General features: G+C 49.9%; 5 protein-coding genes across 5 annotated transcripts; 3 read left to right on the top strand and 2 right to left on the bottom strand.

Annotated features, from left to right (window-relative positions):
- The first annotated feature begins 653 nt into the window (after positions 1 to 653).
- Positions 654 to 5,519, top strand: F4813DRAFT_367580 (3-hydroxy-3-methylglutaryl-CoA reductase). The gene is made up of 3 exons (XM_049244191.1): positions 654 to 1,234; positions 1,330 to 4,572; positions 4,631 to 5,519. Exons 2-3 carry the CDS (start codon positions 1,388 to 1,390, stop codon positions 5,013 to 5,015), a joined length of 3,570 nt encoding a protein of 1,189 aa, XP_049097297.1. The 5' UTR covers positions 654 to 1,234; positions 1,330 to 1,387; the 3' UTR covers positions 5,016 to 5,519.
- On the bottom strand, positions 5,357 to 7,297 carry F4813DRAFT_179439 (reticulon-4-interacting protein 1, mitochondrial precursor). Its single transcript, XM_049239295.1, has one exon. It carries the CDS (start codon positions 6,741 to 6,743, stop codon positions 5,697 to 5,699), a length of 1,047 nt encoding a protein of 348 aa, XP_049097296.1. The 5' UTR covers positions 6,744 to 7,297; the 3' UTR covers positions 5,357 to 5,696.
- Positions 7,298 to 8,825: 1,528 nt separating this feature from the next.
- F4813DRAFT_391752 (fungal-specific transcription factor domain-containing protein) lies at positions 8,826 to 11,759 on the top strand (the record flags this gene model as incomplete). The annotated part of the gene is made up of 3 exons (XM_049247200.1): positions 8,826 to 9,572; positions 9,631 to 9,993; positions 10,056 to 11,759. The coding sequence occupies 3 exons, from the start codon at positions 8,826 to 8,828 to the stop codon at positions 11,757 to 11,759; spliced, it is 2,814 nt and encodes a 937-aa protein (XP_049097295.1).
- A 946-nt stretch (positions 11,760 to 12,705) lies between these two features.
- On the top strand, positions 12,706 to 14,513 carry F4813DRAFT_179295 (NAD(P)-binding protein). Its single transcript, XM_049239294.1, has 7 exons — positions 12,706 to 13,144; positions 13,198 to 13,323; positions 13,377 to 13,458; positions 13,575 to 13,687; positions 13,755 to 13,883; positions 14,012 to 14,166; positions 14,274 to 14,513. The coding sequence occupies exons 1-7, from the start codon at positions 12,815 to 12,817 to the stop codon at positions 14,395 to 14,397; spliced, it is 1,059 nt and encodes a 352-aa protein (XP_049097294.1). The 5' UTR covers positions 12,706 to 12,814; the 3' UTR covers positions 14,398 to 14,513.
- Positions 14,514 to 14,629: 116 nt separating this feature from the next.
- F4813DRAFT_382082 (acetyl-CoA synthetase-like protein) lies at positions 14,630 to 18,177 on the bottom strand (the record flags this gene model as incomplete). Its single annotated transcript, XM_049245756.1, has 5 exons — positions 14,630 to 16,959; positions 17,099 to 17,199; positions 17,304 to 17,478; positions 17,557 to 17,761; positions 18,022 to 18,177. The coding sequence occupies 5 exons, from the start codon at positions 18,175 to 18,177 to the stop codon at positions 14,630 to 14,632; spliced, it is 2,967 nt and encodes a 988-aa protein (XP_049097293.1).
- Between the last annotated feature and the right edge of the window lie 288 nt (positions 18,178 to 18,465).

Here is an 18,465-nt window from a genome sequence, read left to right as displayed (position 1 = left end):
TAACGATAGTTGTTAGGTAGCTTTGCTAGGGGTTTGTTGACATGCCCAGATTTCACCTTGTGATATGTAGTTCAACCCTGGCTGTTGTTGAGTTGTCAAGGTATCCATACGGTGTTGTTTCTGGGGACTTGGACTCCCCCTTTGGCCATGGTGTACATACTAGACGGCGTTGGCGAGGTGGGTGAGAACATAGGTGGCTTGATTATCGGTCTTTTTTAGGAACTGCACGTAGGTCCATGAAATTGCGCTGTGCGTACCCGGAGTTTTGGAGCATGTTCAATGCCAATTGAAGAAAAGAAGTATGCTTATCAGTAGAGTTGGGACGAAGCCCAACCTGATATGACCGGTAAATACTTAGGTCTGTGTGTTCTACCATGTAGTAGTCAAGTACATATGGCAAAAGGTCCAAGTAAACAAGATGGGAGTGAAGCTCCTAAATGTTGTGTAAGTGGCAGAGCGGTGGGATGAACTTATGGAGTTTCCCACGTTTTTTCGACTCCGATAGTGTACCTAAGTACCTGGAAGGTACGTACATAGATAGGTACGTGTACGGATCCGTAGGTAGCTTTTTAGTACCTAATCGATAGTAGGCCGGTGCTTATAGTGGGACCTGTATGGGTCTCCTAATTTTGTGATTGCAACTGATTGAAAGATTCGAAGCCAGGGCTGCTGCTAAGACGGCTAAGACTGCAGGACTTATCAGGGGATGATGAGGAGCTAGGGAAGGAAACCTTGAGGTTTCTCTCTTCACCGCACCGATAATAAATCCCCACCGACCCCCCATGACTTGCAATTATTCTTCCAACATTTCTTCGTCGAACCATTCTTTGTTCGTGGTCCTGTACGGTTGAGAGATTCAGCACGCCTGCCGATTCATTCTCTCTATCGTCATTGGCATTGGAATTGGTATTCGCATTGACGTTGACATTGACATTGACATTGACATTGACATTCGCATTGGCGTCAAGGCGTTCCTAAGGTTTTCTATGGAAACCCATCGTCTGTTTCGTCAACTCCAATTCTGTCACTAAAATAATATCGACAATCCTTTAAGTCGAACCTTGGGGTAGTCCACCTTTCGCTCCTCGCTCCTAGCCTCTCACCACTCACCTCTCACCTCAACAGCTTAACGTCATCTTTAACGCCGTCTTCCCTATAATTACCTGGACAGTCGGAGGCAACTATAGAATTAAAACTGCTACTATATAAAAAACAAAAAAGGGCATATCATTAGGTTCGTTCCGTCCTCCTCACCTAAGACTGGACATCCCGGTTCCGAGACACTGTACGGACATCATAAGTAGAACTGAACTAATACATATACCTTAGGAAGGATAAGCATAGTTGTTCAGCGATCGTCGCCCAATGCCTTCGCGGTAGTGCTAAGATGATCGCTTCTTCATTTCTTCCCTCCCGCTTTCGCGGTGAGCAACCAAACGATACACCAATCCCACCATCCAAGATGAACCAGAAAGTCACACCGATCCTCCAGTTTTTCTCTAAGATTGCTTGCCTGCATCCAATCCATACCATCGTCATCGTTTCTTTAATAGCTAGCACCACCTACGTCGGCGTCGTCAAGGAGAGCCTTTTAGATGTGACCGGAAGTGCGAGGACGGCCGATTGGCCCTCATTAGTGGAGGGCAGCAGAAGCTTGCAGGCCGGCCCCGAAACCTCGTGGCGGTGGCAGAGCTTTGATTCCGATTCTACCATCCCAAAGGATGCCGACCACTTGGCCCTTGTTACTCTGGTATTTCCGGAGTCGTCTAAAGACGCGCCCCAGACCGCACCGTTGCCTCATATAGTCCCTCTCCCACAGAACCTGAGCATCTTGCATTTGCCGTCTACCTCAAACCCCTTAAGTGCCTATTCCCAGGACAGCGCTCTGGCATTCGCCGTCAAGTATAGCGAGGCCGCGGAGTTCCTTGCGGCAGCACAAGAGATCCCCAACGATGTTCCTGGTCAAGAATCGCGCGAAACCGAGTTAGGCAAAGAGGAGCAGAAGATGTGGATAATGAAAGTCGCCAAGGGTTACACCAGAGGAAGTGTGGTACGATGGATTCACAATGCTTGGACCGAGTTTCTCGACCTGATAAAGAACGCGGAGACGCTAGATATCATCATCATGGTCCTGGGATATCTGTCTATGCACCTAACTTTCGTATCGCTGTTCCTATCCATGAAAAAGATGGGGTCGAACGTCTGGCTAGCCATCAGCGTGCTTTTCTCGTCGACTTTCGCCTTCCTATTTGGTCTCAACGTTACCACCAAGCTCGGCGTTCCGATCAGCATGGTCTTACTATCCGAAGGGTTACCGTTCCTGGTTGTTACTATCGGGTTCGAGAAGAATATCGCGCTCACCCGGGCTGTCCTGTCCCACGCGCTAGAGCACCGTAGGCCCGAAGAGAAGCAGACCAACAGTGGTAAATCTGCCAAGTTTTTGACTCCTTCGGATGGTATTATTCACTACGCCGTACAGCGCGCAATCAAGGATAAGGGTTATGAGATTGTCCGTGACTATGTCATAGAGATTCTGATTCTCGTTGCCGGAGCCGCCTCGGGCGTGCAAGGCGGCCTCCAGCAGTTCTGCTTCTTAGCCGCCTGGATACTCTTCTTCGACTGCATCTTGCTCTTCACCTTCTATACCGCTATTCTGTGCATCAAACTCGAAGTAAACCGCATCAGGCGCCACGTGGAGCTGCGGCGGGCCTTAGAGGATGACGGTATCAGTCGCCGTGTTGCTGAGAATGTTGCTAAAAGTAATGACTGGCCTAGAAGAGACGCCAAGGGCAAGGCTGATGTGCCTCTCTTCGGTAGTGATCTCAGGAGCAACAGCGTCCCAAAGTTCAAGTTCTGGATGGTTATGGGCTTTATTGCTGTCAATGTCGCCAACATCTGCACAATTCCCTTCAGGACCTCGGAGATTTCCAGCATCTCTTCGTGGGCTACGGGCTTGGGAGGTGTCGTTAGCTCACCCCCTCTCGATCCCTTCAAAGTTGCGTCTAACGGGCTTGATGAGATACTTTACAACGCGAAGAGTCACTCCAAGCCGACTGTAGTTTCTGTCCTGACTCCCATCAAGTACGAATTGGAATTTCCGTCCATCCACTACGCGGAGGCACCCCTACCTACGAACAACGGGCACCATGGTAGACGAGACAGCTACCCTCAACTCAGCGGCTACGGAGTAGGCGGACGCATGGTTGGTAGCCTTCTTACCAGCCTGGAAGACCCGATCCTATCCAAGTGGATCGTGATCGCTCTAGCCATGAGTGTTGCGCTTAATGGTTATCTATTCAACGTGGCCAGGTGGGGTATCAGGGATCCGAATCTGCCAGACCATCCTATAGACCCGAAGGAGCTCGCAGATGCCGAGCGATTCAACGATACGCAGTCTGCAACGCTACCCCTCGGTGAGATCCTACCGAAGCAGTCGCAGCCAATGCCTGACAGACCTGTCACTCCCGCCTATACCGATGATGAAAGTGTTAGCCAGCCTCCCCCGGCTAGTCAGCTAGCGTCACTAGCGGCGCTGAGGACACAGAGCGAGATAGACAGGATGTTATCCGAGAAAAGGGCACATGAATTAACTGATGAGGAGATTGTTGCCGTATCGCTGAAAGGCAAGATCCCTGGTTATGCATTGGAGAAGACTCTCAAGGATTGCACGCGGGCTGTGAAAGTTCGTCGAAGTATCATCGCGAGGACCCGAGCGACGGCAGACCTTACTAGCTTATTGGACCAGTCTAAGCTGCCATACGAGAACTACAACTGGGAACAAGTGCTTGGTGCTTGCTGTGAAAACGTTATTGGTTATATGCCCATTCCTGTCGGTGTAGCCGGACCGCTCGTTATCGACGGCAAAAGCTACTTTATTCCTATGGCGACCACTGAAGGTGTGCTCGTCGCTAGCACAAGTCGCGGCTGCAAGGCTATCAACTCTGGCGGAGGTGCCGTTACCGTTCTGACGAGCGACGGAATGACTCGAGGACCATGTGTGCAATTCGAGACTCTCGAGCGCGCCGGCGCTGCGAAGCTCTGGATCGATTCTGAGGTAGGTCAGGCTGTGATGAAGAAGGCGTTCGATTCAACTTCAAGGTTTGCTCGATTACAAACAATGAAGACGGCTCTTGCTGGAACCAATCTCTTCATCCGGTTCAAGACGACGACTGGCGATGCCATGGGGATGAACATGATCTCCAAGGGTGTTGAGCACGCGTTGAATGTTATGGCTACCGAGGGTGGGTTTAGCGATATGTCCATCGTGTCGCTGTCTGGAAACTACTGTATCGACAAGAAGGCTTCCGCAATTAACTGGATCGATGGCCGGGGTAAGGGTATAGTCGCCGAAGCCATCATCCCAGGCGATGTAGTCAAGGCGGTGCTGAAGAGCGACGTGGATAGCCTCGTCGAGCTTAACATCGCAAAGAACTTTATCGGGTCTGCTATGGCTGGTGCGATGGGCGGTTTCAATGCTCACGCAGCCAACATTGTTGCGGCTGTTTTCATCGCTACCGGACAGGACCCGGCGCAAGTCATAGAAAGCTCGAATTGTATCACCATCATGAAAAAGTAAGTCTATTGTCGTATCCGTCTTATTTATCACTTCTCCAGCTAACTTGCCCGACAGCTTACGCGGGTCTCTTCAAATCTCCGTGTCTATGCCGTCGATTGAGGTTGGCACGCTCGGCGGCGGCACTATCTTGGAGCCCCAGAGTGCTATGCTCGACATGCTTGGTGTTAGAGGACCTCACCCGACAAACCCCGGAGACAACGCGGCGCGTCTTGCCCGCATAGTTGGCGCGGCAGTCCTTGCGGGAGAGCTCTCCCTCTGTAGCGCTCTCGCTGCCGGCCATCTAGTCAAGGCGCACATGGCGCACAACCGTTCGGCCCCCCCAACCCGGAGTACCACGCCGGCCCCAGTTGCCAGTGGTGCAATGACACCCGTCGGATTAACTATGACAAGCTCAAGGAGTTCTGCCGCTCTTGATCGTGCTGCGGGATCGAGACGTTGAATGATAGGGTAGCCCATCCGTTTCGTATCATTGATCAATTTACGGGATATTGGAGGTTTTTAAAGATGCGCTCCCTTATAGAGCATAATGATGCATCGAGCTAGGCGTTCCGCGAAGTCACGTTAAGGTATATGTCTTGTGAAAAATAAGACGTCATGCGGATAGGTGGTTGACGGGGGTATTCAACCAAGTCAATTAGGGGACCGTATTCTACGAAGTTTAGATTCTCTTTTATTTGGATCAGAGAAGAGAGATCACGAATGGAGATGACTGGCTAGGCAATGCAGCACCAGCAAGTCACTCGCTGCCTTAGGTACGCAGGGTTGCTATGGGTAATAAGAGATAAGAAGCTCTCGGCTATAGACACCTAGAAAGACGAAGGGAATAGATATACGTGCTACCTTGGACGGTCTGGAAAGAGATCCTTACGGCCCAATGTTAGGAGTATGGTTATCTCCTATTTCTGCTTAGTATATAATATATATTTTATCAATAGACAAGACTAATATGTCGGATGTACCATCATGATTGCTTATCTGATAGTAGCACTGCAATCCATTATGATCATTACATTCTTGACATTCTGTCCTCTTAGTTCTTACCAGCGTCTAAGATGTTGTCTCGTAAACTTTCATGTTTTTTTGGTACATACCCGCCTCGCGTTTCGCAAATTCGAGAGCCTTACGCAGTGGATTTAATTACAATCTTCCCCTTGGCGCGTCCCGTCCTCAGCTTCTCGAAAGCCTTGGGTGCGTCTTCGTACTGGAACACCTCGTCGATGATAGCCTTGACCTTGCCTTCACTCATCCATTTGGCGATCTGCTCAAGGTCGGCATGGGTATTGCTCGTAACAAGATACTGCCACTTTCTTTTGCCACCGCCTAGGAAGGAAGGTAGGAGCCCCCTCGACATAACGGTGGTGATATTCGCCATGGTAAACTCACCACCAATCTGCACGAATTTCCCGTCGGGGCGCAGGAAGTGGTCGGCTGCTTTATGTAGATCGGCCGGCGTGCCGACGTTGTCGACGACCAGCTGGTAGACCTGGCCCTTGGCCTTTAGGACTTGGCTGACGTCCTCGGCGGTGTAGTCGACGACCTCGTCGGCGCCGAGGCTGCGGCACAGGTCGGCGTTCTTGCCGGAGCAACTCGCAGTCACGTGGCAGCCCAGGGCCTTTGCGATCTGGATGCCGAAGGTGCCTGTGCCGCCGCTGCCGCCGTTGACGAAGACCTTGTCGCCGGGGCTGACGTTGGGCGCGATGCACTGGTACGCGGTCTGGGCTGCCGTCCCGATGCAGCTCGCGTCCTGGAGGGATACGCCGGCGGGCACGGCGGCGCAGCCGTCGAGGCGCGCGCACACGTACTCCCCGAGCGAGCCGTGCTTGGTGGGCGGGATCCGGCCGAAGACGGCGTCGCCGGCGCGCAAGGCGTCGACGGAGTCGCCGACCTGGGCGACGACGCCGGAGAAGTCCATGCCGGGGGAGGCGGGGGTGGGGATCAGCGCGCGCATGGGCAGGCCTAGCTCGGGGAACTTGTAGTCGGCTGGGTTGAGGGAGCTGTAGTGGACCTTGACGAGGATGGCGTCCTTGGGGAGGAAGGGGAGCGGCGCGTCGCTGATTAGATGGATGTTCTTCTCGATGCCTCCGCGCGTCGAGGTGTATACCCAGGCTCGCATGGTCTTGGGAGTGGCTGGGGATGTGGTGTTGTTGCTGTTGTTGGTGATAGACATGTTGTTGTTTAGGGTGGATACCCTTGAGTTTGGTTAATACCTAGGTACGTTAGGTGCCCAATGTAAAAGAAGGCTTCTATGTATGTATGTTATGTAGGTACTATGCAGGTAGGTTAATGGATTGGGGATGGGATCATCAGAAATGCACGAGATTCGGGTAGACCCGATAACCTTGAAAACGTCACATGACGTGATATTTGTATGCCTGCACACATATGTAGGTTAGGTAGGTACGGTATGAAGCTATTGGGATGATGTGATAATTGGAACATTGAATTTAACTTGATCTGTTATCGTTCGATTAACTAGACTTGTATAGCCTTTTTATCTGCATGTTAGTTATCTGGGTTAGTTATCTAGGATATGTTTACGGAATATAGTACGAGAGAACAACGCTACAACTCCAAGAAGCTCCCCTAAGAGATGCCGGTATAACGGCTCGGAGATTAATCTCGGCGACGAGCGTGTATTTGCCGTATCAGCGGGGAATTTGTCTTCCGAAGCCAGCAACATCGTTAGTCCGCTTAATCTTAATGCCTTAGGTTAGGCGACTTTGTAACGTAAACATTTCCAATCTGCCTCATGACTAGGTTAGGTAGGTACACTTACTGTAGTAACCGATGCTTATGTTACGACATGCTGCTACGACATACGCGGATGAGCCGGATGCGACAGACGGTCCGGTCTGGTTAATGCCGAGATACAATACAATACGTAAGTGTTGATCCGGTAGCGGTGGGAAACACCCGCGCGCATGATCTTGGGTTAAGCCGACTGCTTCCGCATCTTCGCATCTCCATATTAGACTTCGGCACTTCAACATGTATGATCATACACTAATATACTGGGCCTGGTTTATTTGATCTGATCTGGTATCTTGGCTTTCTTGGCTCTCTTGGCTAGCTACATCATTATGGATTCCGACGAGATGCGGCTGTATGGTTTATTTGTGTGGGAGTTGGTGTATTTGCGTTAAGAATAAGGTAACCTAGTAATTTTGATATTAATTGGCCTCAACTTACACGCGTTGATGGAGAGACAACCCATTATTCCGCAACGAACCTTGAGTTAACGATTGTTATATACCTACTATTATACCTCCTATATTCGATTTTTCAAGTCTGCTGTGCATCCTTGGCCAAGCTGCTAAGATCCGAGTCGCCCGTTTAATAATATAATAATATAAGTATGATAATTTTGTGTCCGAGTCCCGGCTATCCCTCGTCCGAGCTACGGATTTAAGGCGGCCGAAGGAGGAAAACAAGAGAATTGTGACGTTAAGACAAAAAACCAACCTAGGTCAGGGGAATCTTAAATCTTTCCCTCAGTCTCAATGCCCAGCTAAGCCAAGCTAAGCCAAGCTGCTTTCCACATTATTCCCGTCTCTCGCAGCCTCGACCCCAGAAAATAGGTATTTATATATATACTTTGTCTCCGCCTTGAAAGTTACATGCCCAGAGAAGCTTATTCGGTTCCCTTTCTCGATCGGTTCCCCCTTCTCGATTGGTTCCCTTTCTCGATCCCGAGTTAATTGCGCGGTGAAGGAAATGTCTGACGAAAAGCTTAGCTAAAAGACGAATCCCTGTCCCTGCTAGATGTTCTGCACAGTTACGGCATTAGGTTAGGTATTTCTATGAAAGAAAGGCCCACACCATCCCCCATCCCCGGTCTCCCATCCCCGGGGGTGAGTCAATAAGTATATCGTATCAGCGTATGTAGAAGAAACCTGCCGTTCTAAACTCAGCCTTGTCTTTGCTTAGGATTCTTAGCTAGCCCGCGTAATTATCTCGATTTGTTCTTTACACACATGCTCGCCTTGACAATAACTACAACATCTACCTAAATATTACTTAACCCTTACTGCTCGAAAGCCTCTCCGTCTCCGTCTCCTTCTCCTTCTCCTTCTCCGTCTCTGTCTCTGTCTCTGTCTCTGTCTCTGTCTCTGAGTTGCTAAAGAGGCTGGACCATATGGGATCTGAACTATATGGGAATTGGTAAGTTCAGGAGCACGGCTCGCGGATCATCCGCACTATATCCAACCTATATTTTACTTCTGTCACTCAAAAAAGCAATTTGACTCCCATGGAATCGTCGTCGCGTTCGTCCCCGAACGAAAACTCGATCGGCTCGCCTACCGCTGCATCCGCCGCTGGGTCGACGCCTCAAGATTCCGCGTTGATATCGAATTCCGCCTCGGTCGTTCCTGTGCCCGGCGCTCCCAATACCGCTTTCACGCCCTCGGGCCCCATTACCCTCGACCCCTCCACTACGCCCTCGGCCGTGCTGAATCCGCGCAGCTGCGTAACATGTCGACGTCGGAAAGTTAGATGCGACAAATTCATGCCCTGTGGCAATTGTCGCAAAGCCCACATCCAATGCGTCTTCCCAGCACCAGGCCGTGCGCCGCGGCGACCGCGCGTGAGGGACCCCAATGCTCCGCCTAAACAGACGAGCGAGCGCGAGATCGAGCTCATGAAGAGGTTGCGAAAGTTGGAGAGCATAGTAGAGGATCTTAGTGGACAGATTGAAATAGAGACGGCGAGGCACCCCTCTGTCAGCGGCGGGACTTCACCCGAGGCGACTCTAGATAGCGCGCAGGAAAGGGAGCGGCGAAAGCAGAGTGGAATTACGTATAGCGAGAATCTACCCGGCGGCTACCCTCCAGCCGACCATACAAAATTCAGCCGCTCTCAGACCGGCGACTCCGCCAACCAGACATTGAAGAGTCCTACCTCTGAGGTTAACAAGCCCTTCGGGAGATTGGTACTGAATGAGCAGGGAAAGACGCGGTACGTGAGCAGCGCGTTCTGGTCCAAGGTTAACGACGAGGTACGTTGGCTACAGAAATCAAGGCCTTGGCGGATCGTGTCATTGACTTATGCGATAGCTTAACCAGCTTCGAACCGAATCAGAGATGCTCATCGACGACGACTCCGAACCTTCGGACGACGGTAGTAGTCCTGATTCCTTGCACCCTCGCCCAGATTCGATCGATCACCACGGCTTCGTTCTAGGCTATAGCTCTTCCAATGTCGATCTACGGAAATTACATCCCCTGCCGTCTCAGATACCATTCTTCTGGCAGGTCTACCAGGAGAACGTTGACCCGCTGGTCAAGATATTACACGTACCATCTATGAACAAGATCATCCGCGAGCTGAGGAGTAACATGGACGGCATCTCGCCGGGGATGGAGGCTTTGATGTTCGCTATATATTATGCTTCCATCACCTCCATGGAAGAAAATGAGGTACAAGCCCCCCAACGGCGTAACTAGCGTAGCAGTGCAAGCTGATCGTTATGCATGTCTAGGTCAAGATAAATTTTGGCGCCGACAAGGCGCAGCTTATCAAGAAGTATCGCTTTGCTACGGAGCAAGCTCTTGCGAAAGCGAATTTCTTAGTTACGTCAGAACTAGTGGTAGTTCAGGCCTTTACTCTCTTTCTCGTGCTCGTCCGTCGGTACGATGACACGAGGTTCGCCTGGACGCTTACCGGTCTCGCGATCCGCATCTCGCAGTCGCTGGGAATACATCGAGAAGGGACGGAATTTGACGGTCTGAGCCCGTTCGACGTCGAGATGCGCCGTAGACTCTGGTGGGCAATTTGTATTCTCGACGTCAGATCGGCAGAGGACCAGGGTACGGAGCTGACGATTGCGGAGCGAACGTACGATACGCAATTTCCGCTGAATATCAACGATGCGGATTTGACCCCTGAAATGACGGAATTCCCGGAAGAGAAACTAGGACCTACTGATATGACATTTTGTCTCATACGTTATGAAATCTGCGCTCTGGCTAGGAAGATACACTTCGCAACAAACGGGATGACTTCGTGCTGTGCCCGGGGTACCGAAGAAGAGCGCTACGAGATGCTCCACGAGTGCTACGAGCGAATTGAAACGAAGTATCTCAAAGCATGCGGCGACAAAGACACGGATGTGCTACATTGGGTCGCCGCCATGATTGCGCGGCTTATAATGGCTAAGATGAGTTTAATAATTTACCAGCCCATGCTACTCCATTGGGGAGCCGACGAGGTCAGCAAGGAAACTCGACATCGTCTCTTTATGGCTTCCCTCGAGGTAGTCGAATATACGCGAGTGTTAAACTCGGAACAAAGATGTCGCCAGTGGCGGTGGCTCTTCCAAACGTACGCGCAGTGGCACGCCGTGGCCTACCTCCTGCTTGAAGTATGCCGGCTGCCTTGGACCGCGTCGCTCGAGCGTGCCTGGATCGTGCTCGGCGCTACATTCCAGACTCCCGATATATCCCAGTGTTCTAAGCCAGGTGTTTGGATTCCACTGCGCAAGCTTATGGGGCAGGCAAGGCGTCATAGGGATGAGGAAATTAAGCGGCTGAGAGCTGATCCCGAGGCCGCACGGCAGCTCGATTTAGATGAACAGAAGAAGACGCAGCCAGAAGACTTCAAACACCTATCTAGCTCGATGCGAGGTGTTCTAGCCCAGGAGCAGTGGCGCAAGTTGGTGGGAGTTACAGGTCCTGAAAGCCCAACGTTTCGCATCTCGGACGTCACGAGCGGCAGCACACGGGCGGAAAAGAAGGGACTTACTCGGGAGCGGTCGGGCATGGAGGTAGCCCCGGCCGAGTTGCAGTATGTCGACCACTTGATGTCTCAACCATATCTCGACTCTCAGGACATCTTCTCTGTCGCTTTTCCGGCCGGCCAAGCCTACCTTACCGAAGGCGGCGCTCAACCCCCGGGCGGGTCCCGGTCAAACCAGGCAGCTTCCTGCGAAGCAGTTGGTGCTACTAGTAGCAATGGCAATCGGCGATCAACAGGCCAGCCCGCACATAATTTTCTGGAAGACAACCCTCCACCGTGGTTCTGGAGCGGCGTCTGGGGCCAGTCTCCTCCGAACAGCGCGGCAGAGAACGCGCCGAATTCGGAGGACCAAGACGTTAATATGGATATAGACGAGAATTTCAACTGGCAGAATTGGGTGGACAGCGGGCTCGCGATGGGAAGGGTTGGTTTTATGGGAGGCATCTAAAAGTTTCCTACACAGACGCTCAATTGCTACCTATATATGCCCAACTAGATGGACGCAGGAATATACGGTGACCTCGAGACGTCAAGTTACAGAGAGTTTACTAAAAGCGTAAAATATTCGAGAAGCTTGGATAAGCTTGAACTTGGCCCGCCATATTACCGGGCGGAGGGTCATTCTACGACTACCACCTTGCTTTAAGGCGAGGGGTGCGAAGGCGGGAGAGAACGAACGGTCGTGACTTGATCACGATGCTGTTGCGTGTACATATATTGATACCCTACTCTTGGACTTCGAGCTTTGGATATGAAACGAAATGAAACGAAACGAAACGAAACGATACGTCGGGACTGAAATTTGAGTCTCGACGAAGATACTCTACCAAGATACTCTACCAAGATACTCCACCATGGATCACAACCTAGGTACCTAGGTACCTACCTAGGTTAGTTATCTACTACATAGGTTGACATTTTTTGTCCCGAGTCAACTTGATCGTTGGTCCCACCCGGTGGCCGGCTGCCGCGTTTCCGTATTGATGGTTCAAATTTTAATCACCGGGGGAATTTGGAAGCGAGTTTTGCACCAAGAGGTTATATATGTAAACATGGAAGTTATGTATATAACTATTGCTAGTTACTAATTATGATTTGTCAGCCTTACCTAATCAATATCACCAATCTACATAGAGGCGAGTGTCTTATAAATCCCCTACCCTATGTCATTATTAACATGCATGCTATTTATGTACATATTTTACTCTCGACCGCCCATTTAACCCCAATTAGAGTTCACCCTACGGTCCAACTATCTCGCCGTGAAGTCTACTACCTAGGTTAGGTATTCGGGAGAGTGGATACGTCGTGCAACGGAGACAGGCTTCTGGATGATATTGGACAATGTGGATTGACTTGTGAGAATGAGGCGACTTTCTAGATCATCAAATTATATTATATATAAAAAAGCATCTCCAGCATCGTTGCATAGTTTTAGTTGAGTAATAACTCCCTAGGCCCTGGAACTATTGAACACTAGGTATACATAAATACTATATAAATATGTCACACAACGTACTAATAACTGGCGGTTCCGGGTACCTCGGCGGAGATCTCCTTGCTCGGATGGGCGCTGCAAACCTGCCACCTTACGGAAAGTTATTCGCGTCGGTGCGGACAGCCGAGCAAGCGGAAGCCGTCCGGCAGTACGGCGCCCAGCCGCTGTTTTTTAACCTAAAGGATAGGTCAGAAATCCGGACCGCCGTCGTCGACAACGAGATCACGGTGGTTTATTATTTGATAGATGCGATACAATCCGAGCCTCCCTTATTCTTCATCGAGGCGCTCGCCGAGGTCAAGAAAGCAACCGGACGTACTGTTCATTTCTTACATGTAGGTAAGTCGTCGCAGTTGATCTCGTTTAATGCTGATTAGGTATATTTCAGACTACCGGGGCCAAGCTCTTTTCCAGCCATGCAGACGCCCCGACCGACCGTCTCCTTTTAGACACTGACCCGCTGTTATATGACATCCAAAAAGCCCAAAGCCCGAAGCTCGGCGTGGCCCAACAGGTGAGCGTATACCATGGGGGATTTCTTGTTCTACGTGGCTAAGCTCGAAATAGGGCGTTAGAACAAACTGCGCGGTGATTGAACAAGCCGAGGAACACGGGGTTCACGGCTACGTCTTTGTGCCCTGTATCGTGTGTAAGTCAGATCACGGAGCGTGAAAGTCTAGAATCATATACGTTTACTCCATTATACGTACGAAAGGTACTCGGAAACGTCTAAGTTTATCTCGTTGACAATATCTACCCATACAGACGGGAAAAGCATGGGGTTCGGCGACCCCGTTTCCACCCTGCGTCAGATATATATGATTGTGCGGTCCGCAAAGGCGTTGGGACGCGTGTATCGCGTTGATTCTGACCGGCCGGTACGTCGTCCACAGGTCCCTCTCGCGGCTTATAATCAAACGCGGGATTCTAACCGCAGAGTAACAGGAGTGGCCTGTATGTCACATACTCGACAATACTACCGCGTACATAGAACTCCTGCGCAAGATCTTAGCCGATGAGAACCCTAGTCACGGCAAGAACGGCTATTACCTTGCTGCCCCGGGTAGCGTTGCGGTAAGTATCTGTGGCCATTGCATAGGTAGCCAGCTTCCTAGGGTTGAGAAAGTGCCATAGGAGGATTTTGCAGTCAAGCCTTGTCCTCGGAGCATGTATGACAACGGATGCTAATCTAGCATTGCCAGTGGGACGATCTGTACGACGCAGTAGCCGCCGCCCTCGTCAAGCGCAACATCATCGCAGATGGTTCGGTTGCTCTGGCAGACGACGAGGTTCTCGGGGATATGGGTGCTGCGCTTGGAATCCCGAAGGAGATGGTGCCTATTCAGTTAGGCGGAAAGTAAGTTCTCCTTATAGTTTTTATATGCGCAGCTCAGATAGATATATCGTCTTCGCCTGCCTGCCTGCCTGCCTATTCGTACTGACGTGGATTCTGTCATTGCCTAGGTGTACTCTCACGGCTCGACGTGCCCGTGAGGAGCTGGGTTGGAAGCCTGTTTATCCGGCGGAACATATCTTGGAAGCTGCTGATGCTGAGGTCGGGTGGATCCTGGAGCATCTGAAAGACTGAAGCGTACGCCTGTCGAGTTATGCATTGGGGAATGTGTCCTATGGATTCTAGCTATTGCGGTACCTTTTCTGGTTTTCTTTTTTCTAATTTCGATCCATTGTGGTTGAATCATGGGTAGTATAACCTCAAAATGACGATTGCTTAAGTTACAGCCTGAATTCCAACTTGAAGCTTTGGTATGAACTAGGTTAGGTTACTTGTGAGAAATACTCTCTGTGGATGCTATCAACCCCTATAATTTCCATCCATTTAGCCAACCCCTGATCATCTTCTTATCCACCAGCGGCACCTCAACTTGTGATAATCCTAGAGCACGGCTCGTTTCATAGGTAGCCCTCTCGCCCCCTTGGGCAAGTGATGTATAATAGTCTAACATTTTCAACGCGGGCATTTCAGCGACCTTCTCTGTGCTTGGGTCAACTATTGCTCGGAGCTTTCGTACCCATTCTCCAAGCGGCGCTGTCTGGCTTACATCTGTCATCTCCTGCACAACATCAACCATCATATCCCAGTTCTGGGGATTGGGATTGCAAATGTGGTAGACTTGTGCCTTTGCTATGATAGGGGGTTTCAAGGCTATGTCAGATAGGATTATTGCAGCGACATCTACCGGAACCCAGTCGACTGTAGTGACATGTGTAGGGATTATTCCAAGCGCCTTCGACGTTTTTATTAGCACAGAAATCCAAGGCTGATCGGCCCAGGGGTTCCCAATGTATTCCTCGGTTGCTGGACCGCCGACCTGGCAAACGCGAATTATTGATATTGGGATGCTGGTCGTCTGGCTTGCAGCTACAAATATCCTTTCAGCGGCGTGCTTAGACTGACCGTAGCCGTTCTCAAATGCAGCTGACGGGGAATTGATAGGGACTTCAGGCACTGTCGTCCGCCTAGCCATCGCGGCCACCGAAGACAATGAGCTTATGAAAACGAGTGACGGGTTACGATTACTAGTGGCTGCAATATCGATCAACTCTCTCGTAGCGTCTAAGAAAGGCGAAAAAGATCGAAGGGCTAACCCGAAATCGAGTCTCCACGAGTTATAAATGATGATATCAGCTTCAAGAATGAGTTTGCTGTAGTCGTCTTGGGTAAGCCCTAGACGTGGTTGTCCTAGATCGACGGTCATATATTCCACTTTCTCCAGGAGAGATAGCGCCCCTAGCTGACGCATGCTATCTTGCTGTCGTCTCTGAGCATCGCGTGCCCTATTGAGGCAGATTACGCGCGAAACATGTTTTCTTCTCAATAAATTCGCAAGCAGGTAAGAACCTAGGAATCCGGTAGATCCAAGCAACACAACTGTAAGTGCCGCTGGTTGCTTCATGCGATCTGTTGCTGACTCCTCGGATGCTGTTGATCTTTTTGGCAATGCCTGGACGTAGTTCGCAACAGTACGACGAACCGATTCAGATGCGGCCAGATCGGATTGTTCTGGTGGAGTTTCGCCCGTATCCAAGAATTTCTTCACTACCCCCGAAAGCTCTGCAATGTTCGGGTTATAGAAAATAGTTCGTGGTGTGATCCACGTAACCAGTGATAGGCTCTCGGGTTCGCGCTGGAGATTGCATTTGAGATTCGCTACAATCTCCAAGGTCTGCACAGAGTCAAGACCGTACACGAAAAAATCCTCACGTTCACCAATCGCGGCTCCCCGTGGAAATGATAGGGCAATGATTCTCCGGAGGAACTTGACAACTATTGGTGATTCATAAACACCCTCGGGGCTGCGCTCTAACATTGTAATTAAAGGCTCGCTTCGGTAAGACCGCTCTGTATAAATATTTTCGATATCATCCTCGTAGGCCAGCTCTGTTAGTTTACGCACAATAGTACCCTTTCCAGTTCTGGTAAAAGGACGCTCGGGAAGAGCGCAGAGAATCATTCCATGGTGAATACGACCTTGTCCGGCAATCAGATCGTTAGACTTCTCTACGAGCGGCCAGAGGTCTTTAACCAGCTCCGCTCGGCTGGGCTCCTTGAGCGCTTCCTTGGGCTCTACCAAAAGGGCTGCTTGCGTTCTGCCATTTCCAATGACCAAGACACCCTTTAGTGCTGGGTGGTTCTGCACATTCACCTCTAGTGGAATAGGGTTAAACTTCTCACCATTGGCTAAAACGATAATATCATCGCGGCGTCCGTAGTACTTGAAGAGCTGAGTTTTTTCCGGGTGACGTATGAATAAATCTTTGGTCCGATATTCTTTTGTGCCTGGGAGGTTGTGGTACAAGGCGCTGCTGTCTTTGTTGCTTTCATCCGCAAAGACAACCAATTCAAAGGTCCCTTCAGTGATATCATATTCTTGCATTTCACATTTGACAAGAGGGTTGAACTCGTGCCAGGCCCAGTCCTCCCGGGCGGGCGCAAGTTCAGGCTGTGGATAAATCTCGGTTGAGCCGAACGGGGAGATGATTTCGACAACTTCTGACAAACGATCCCCAATAATTGGATTGAAGGGCGCGCCACTATATACTAAGAAGTCCAGCCCCTTAAAGAAATTAATTCCATCCGGTTCGTGGAGTAACTGCTCGATTACTGCAGGGGGTAAGAATATAGACCGCACTATAGTATCTCACGTCAGTGACAACTAGTTGAGACTGTATTTTAGGATTTACGGCATGTTGTAAGTATTATGCCTCCAATAACCACCAAGTGAGAGAATAATAGATGATGCTGTGAAAGGACTCTGCAGTTGACTCACGCTTTTGGTGTAACATTATATACTTCAAGAGACGGCCGTCAGGAACCATATGCGGTGGGCCTAGAACCGGCGATGCGTTCATGAAGATAGTTTGGACTTTGCTTTGTTAGAATCGTGTCTGAAATCTGTGGTATTTTTGAGACTTGCGGGTAAGAGAGAGGAACCCAGCAAGCTGTATATTCAATTAGTTACACGTATAAAAAACTACTGAAAGGCGAAGCTGACATGGAAGAATGGAAACACAGTATACACTCGTGCCTCGCCATCGAAGGTCCACATAGACCAGTCCCGTTTCTTTCGACCAGGAACTTGGGGAAGGTTATGCTCATTATCGAGCACTGCAAATGAACCGTGCGTCATCGTGATCGGCTTGGGTACTCCTGGAAGGATTTAGAGTTGCTGAATTAGGGTATGCATGTAAATAATAATCAATATTATACTACTTCTGTTATTCTTACCTGTTGACCCAGAAGAGTGGAGTATGACCACTGGATCGTCCCTGGCTTCATCGAAAGTTTTCTCGTATTCAAAATGCTCAGGCGAGCTTTTCAACATTTGTTCAAACGAGGGAACCTCCCAAATATGTATCTTTGGCTGCAACTTTTCAAGTTGCGAGACAATAGGTCGAACCTCGGCGGTATGAAGGATATTGAACCCTCCTGTCTGATTCACCAAGGATACATTGGTAGATGGAGGATTACGCGGAGACGGCAGAAGCAGCTACATTGGACATATCATCAAATTACCATCTGATTAAACGAGGAAAAGTTACAAAGATGGTCGAACGATACCTTGAATCCACATTTGACAGCTGCTTGAAAAATGACTGCACCTCGGAGATCTGCGATTCCTATGTAGCTTATGGTCTCAAAATTCCGACTACATCCAAGATTGGTTCGAATCCAGTTTGCCACGAAGTTGACACATCTTGCAACGTCAGTAACCGTAATATCGCAGAACCCTTGGCTAACATCTGCCGGGTTGTTGGGAATTACGGCATAGAGCCTGTTTGCGTCCGTTTTAGCGAGGCTATCAAGAACTGAAGGCATAAGCCTCCGTCCGTAGGCGGGTCGTTCCATGGATGACACGGTAATTGATACTTTAGGTGCTTTTCTAAAGAGTTTAATTGGGTAAAGATGAAGATATGAACAGTGTTGTTAATTAATGGTCGAGCGAGTTATAGTAGATTCTAATACATGGGCGTATCCAGCGTTGACTGATCCTAACTTTACTTTGCGTAGGGTTCATTGTTACGGGATTATTGATCGGAATGACCAACAGTTGCACAAGACTCCGTGTTACTAATAATACATGTTGAATCTTGTAATTATCAGATTCAACATCTTTGCTCTTGACCAGCAATAAGC

This window comes from Daldinia decipiens (genome assembly GCF_022478715.1).
Source record: "Daldinia decipiens strain CBS 113046 unplaced genomic scaffold F4813scaffold_30, whole genome shotgun sequence".
Taxonomy (NCBI): Eukaryota; Fungi; Ascomycota; class Sordariomycetes; order Xylariales; family Hypoxylaceae; genus Daldinia; species Daldinia decipiens.
Note: the sequence above shows the minus strand (reverse complement) of the source record. Positions and strands in the feature narration are given on the sequence as shown.

Bases quoted from the DNA above. Each gene is read 5' to 3' on its own strand.
- F4813DRAFT_179439 (XM_049239295.1), bottom strand. From the start codon at position 6,743: ATGTCTATCACCAACAACAGCAACAACACCACATCCCCAGCCACTCCC.
- F4813DRAFT_179295 (XM_049239294.1), top strand. From the start codon at position 12,815: ATGTCACACAACGTACTAATAACTGGCGGTTCCGGGTACCTCGGCGGA. The intron at 13,145-13,197 runs GTAGGTAAGTCG...GGTATATTTCAG, and splicing joins GTACTGTTCATTTCTTACAT to ACTACCGGGGCCAAGCTCTT. The intron at 13,324-13,376 runs GTGAGCGTATAC...AGCTCGAAATAG, and splicing joins AGCTCGGCGTGGCCCAACAG to GGCGTTAGAACAAACTGCGC.
- F4813DRAFT_367580 (XM_049244191.1), top strand. From the start codon at position 1,388: ATGATCGCTTCTTCATTTCTTCCCTCCCGCTTTCGCGGTGAGCAACCA. The intron at 4,573-4,630 runs GTAAGTCTATTG...CTTGCCCGACAG, and splicing joins TGTATCACCATCATGAAAAA to CTTACGCGGGTCTCTTCAAA.